The 3,259-nt window shown below is 56.2% G+C and overlaps 1 protein-coding gene across 1 annotated transcript; it reads right to left on the bottom strand.

The window, feature by feature from the left end:
• Positions 1–503: 503 nt before the first annotated feature.
• LOC119271821 (aldehyde oxidase GLOX-like) lies at positions 504–2,882 on the bottom strand. Its single transcript, XM_037553492.1, has 3 exons — positions 2,478–2,882; positions 2,239–2,399; positions 504–2,057 (listed from the first exon to the last, which is right to left on the bottom strand). The coding sequence occupies exons 1-3, from the start codon at positions 2,880–2,882 to the stop codon at positions 890–892; spliced, it is 1,734 nt and encodes a 577-aa protein (XP_037409389.1). The 3' UTR covers positions 504–889.
• Positions 2,883–3,259: the final 377 nt, after the last annotated feature.

Genomic DNA, 3,259 nt, shown 5'->3' with positions numbered 1-3,259 from the left:
GGAGCCCGGCCTCCCCGCGGAGTACGAGGAGATAGCCCGGCGCGGCTTCTCCGACGAGGACGCCCTGCGGTGGGCGCGGGACGACTACCTCCGGACGGAGATGACCCGGCAGGGCGTGCGCGTGCCCCTAGGTCGTCAATTTGACCAACCTAATACAAGTCATATATTACAAAAAATATACCAATATAAACTTCAAATGTTCTATTTTCAAACCGGATAACTTTTGTGTTATATAGTTTATATTAAGGTGATAAAATTGGCAACCTAGATATATGCATAGAACTTGTAAACTGAAACGGAGGCAGTAGATAGTTTTTTCTAATCAAATCGAAGACCTAAAAATCTGTGCCTGATTAATGTTTCCATTCGTTGGAGAAGTCAAGTTGTGTTTTTATTCCCCGCCTAGTATCTCTGAGGTTTTGGGTTTATGTACTGCATATGCGCAAGAAAATCTGAGTATAGTAAAGAAACAAATGAAACTTGAATGCTGGTGACACCATGTCTGCTATAAGTGGAGAATTGTTCATATTGCTCTCCACAACCAATACAAGAGTTACGAAATCAAAAACAGAAAGAATTGATTTCACGTACATTTCACTCTGCGTTCTTCCGCTTTACAAGACTAAGCACACTACAAAGTTGCAGGTTGGATCGCTTAACCTTTTCGATCCAAGTCTCTAGTGTAAATATATATTTGTGCACTAGTAAGTACATTTGGAGAGACCATATATACCATGAAGAGATGAGATTCATATGGGCGGTGTGGACTGCCTACGCCCCATGGAAATCTTCTGCTTGGCGGGCCGCGGGCATGCTGTTACTCTATGGCATATCGTCGTGCCAGTCGCCATCCGAGGAACAGCATGCATGCACCCGGAGAGTCAGCTCATCAGGGGTGTATCTTCACCCAAGCGGCTTTGCTCGGCACCCCCTTGACCAGAACGAACACGAAGTAGTAGCCTGGCGGCGCGAGGGTCGGCTTCGACGGCGTCTGGGCCGTGATCTTGTACCTGTTCCCTTCTGGCTTGAACGCGGTGACCTGCAGTACCAGCAGCCGCTGGTTCTGCGAGAAGCCGTGTGTGGTGAACGGCGGCGCGTACATGGTCACCTTCATGTCGGCGTCGGTCACGGCTGGCCCGGGCGACGTGAACCTGAGTGTGAGCTTGTCCCCGTACTTCACCCCGTTCGCTGGGACCGACGCCATGTCGATCTCCGGCCTGGTGGCCGCAAGCTCCGGGGCGAGGTACGGCGGGTTGAACCGCTCGACGCGCACCTCCGTCGGGAAGTCGACGCCAGAGAAGTTGTAGGCCGAGTTGGTGTTGCCGCCGGCCACGAGCACGGTGGCGTCGGGCAGCACCGCGCTGCTGGAGTGGTACATGCGTGGGATGTTGGACGCGGCCAGGGCGCGGAACCGCGCGCCCCGTCGTTTCCGCGGAGAGTAGAGAAGCGGGGTCAGCACCGGTTCCCGGGCGAAAACCCACCCCGAGCAGCCCTGGGCCGCGCCGTTGAGCAGCAGGAGGTCTCCGGTGGGCAGTATGAGCATGTCGCCCATCACGCGGCCCACTGGCATGAAGTCGATCGCCCACCGCGCCCCGGGCTTAGACGGGTTGATGCGCGCGCAGTCCCGGAGCGCGTGCGGGAACTTGTTGACCTCGCCGAGCTTGAAGGCTTCCTTGGGGGCGCCGCCGCAGACTATCACCTCCGCGCTCAGCCTCTCGCCGCGGCGGAGGTCGAGGGGAAGGAGAGCGGACATGCCGGAGGCAGGGTAGTTCCGTGCACCGCCGTTGAGCTTCGGGAGCTCGCGGAGGACCTGCCCGTTCTGTGGGTCGAAAATGATGGAGCGGTCGTTGGCGAAGAGGAAGATGGTCCCCTCCGGGAGGAGGTGGACGAAGGGGTACAGGTTGTTCTCCACGTCATCGGTCGTTTGTTGAAGAAGCGGGAGGGGAGTGAATTGGGTGTTCAACTGGCCGGCGGCCGGGACGAACTCGTAGCTGAACGATCGCCGCCCGCCGACCACGATGAAGCGGCCGTCTGGGAGCACCTGCTGCGTTGCGTACCTGCGAGCTCATGCATGCAGAAACCAGTTGTAAATTCCTTCTTGATCATATCTGTTATACTACTGTCAATTAGTACGTATTACTTAATTCCACATATGAAAATTGGTTGATTAATATAACTAGCTAAATCATGAAGCACGACTCTACTCATTAGCTAGCTAGACTATGTACGTAGGAGTACCATCTTCCTTCGGCCAAGGTATTGGGGAACTCGACCCAGTCGGCATTTCCTTGTGGGTTCAGGCGTCTCACAACCTTCACCCCTTCGAAGTAGCCGCCCGTTTGCACCAGCATGCCGTCCACGTCGAACGCTCCCGACGAGCACCACGTATCAGTTAAGATCTGCAGGCACGCTCCCGATGAACAGCGTGCACGCGAGAAGCAAATCGGCGCGGCGAACAGTCAGCCAAGCAAACCAACCTTGAGAGGCCGGACCGCGCCAGTGTTGTAGTCGAACTCCACGGCGTGCGCCGAGCAGTCCATGCCGCCCGGCGGGTCGCTCCGGGGGTCGACGCGGCAGTTCCCTGCCGGCAGCTGCATGAGCGACGGCCCCGTCGTGGTCGTGTCGAACATGACGGCCTTGCCATGCCGCATCACGGCCATGTGCATCGCGGACACGCCCGCGTTCTCGGTCAGGATGTTCCACAAACCGGCGAATCCCCCGGCATTGTCCACGGGGAGCACCACCCTGTCCATGTTTGCCTTGGTGGGCGGGGACCTGTTCGGCACCCTCAAGAGTCCCACCTGCTGGCCCTGCGCCACCCCGACCACGGCGAGGGCGAGTAGCGCCGCGGCGAGGGCGCCAGGGCGGAGGAGCGGCGCCATTGTGAGAGAGAAGATGCTCCTCATTCTTCCTTCCTACGATCTTGTGGAGAATGGAATGGTGCACCCTCCCTTCCCTTTGTGACCATTGTGTCGTCGCGAGCTTATAATTCTATACAGCGGGCGTGCCTTGTTTGGGTTGGGAGATTGGAGAAGCACGAGGAGCGCTCGTTCAAATATAGAAATTTCTGAACGGTGGCCGTGGTTCGCGCCAAAACCAGGAAAGAACAGAGGGCTTCTCTTTTACGCAGGTGAACCTACAGCACTGCACGTGCTTGGTTTATTCTGGGAGCCCCGGACATGATTAAGATCATGATGCACGTGGTAATTTGTTTCTTCAACTATACGATTATCGCAATTGTTCGAGAAAGAGATATTTT

The sequence above is a fragment of the Triticum dicoccoides genome, chromosome 3A, assembly GCF_002162155.2.
Source record: "Triticum dicoccoides isolate Atlit2015 ecotype Zavitan chromosome 3A, WEW_v2.0, whole genome shotgun sequence".
Lineage (NCBI taxonomy): Eukaryota > Viridiplantae > Streptophyta > Magnoliopsida > Poales > Poaceae > Triticum > Triticum dicoccoides.
Note: the sequence above shows the minus strand (reverse complement) of the source record. Positions and strands in the feature narration are given on the sequence as shown.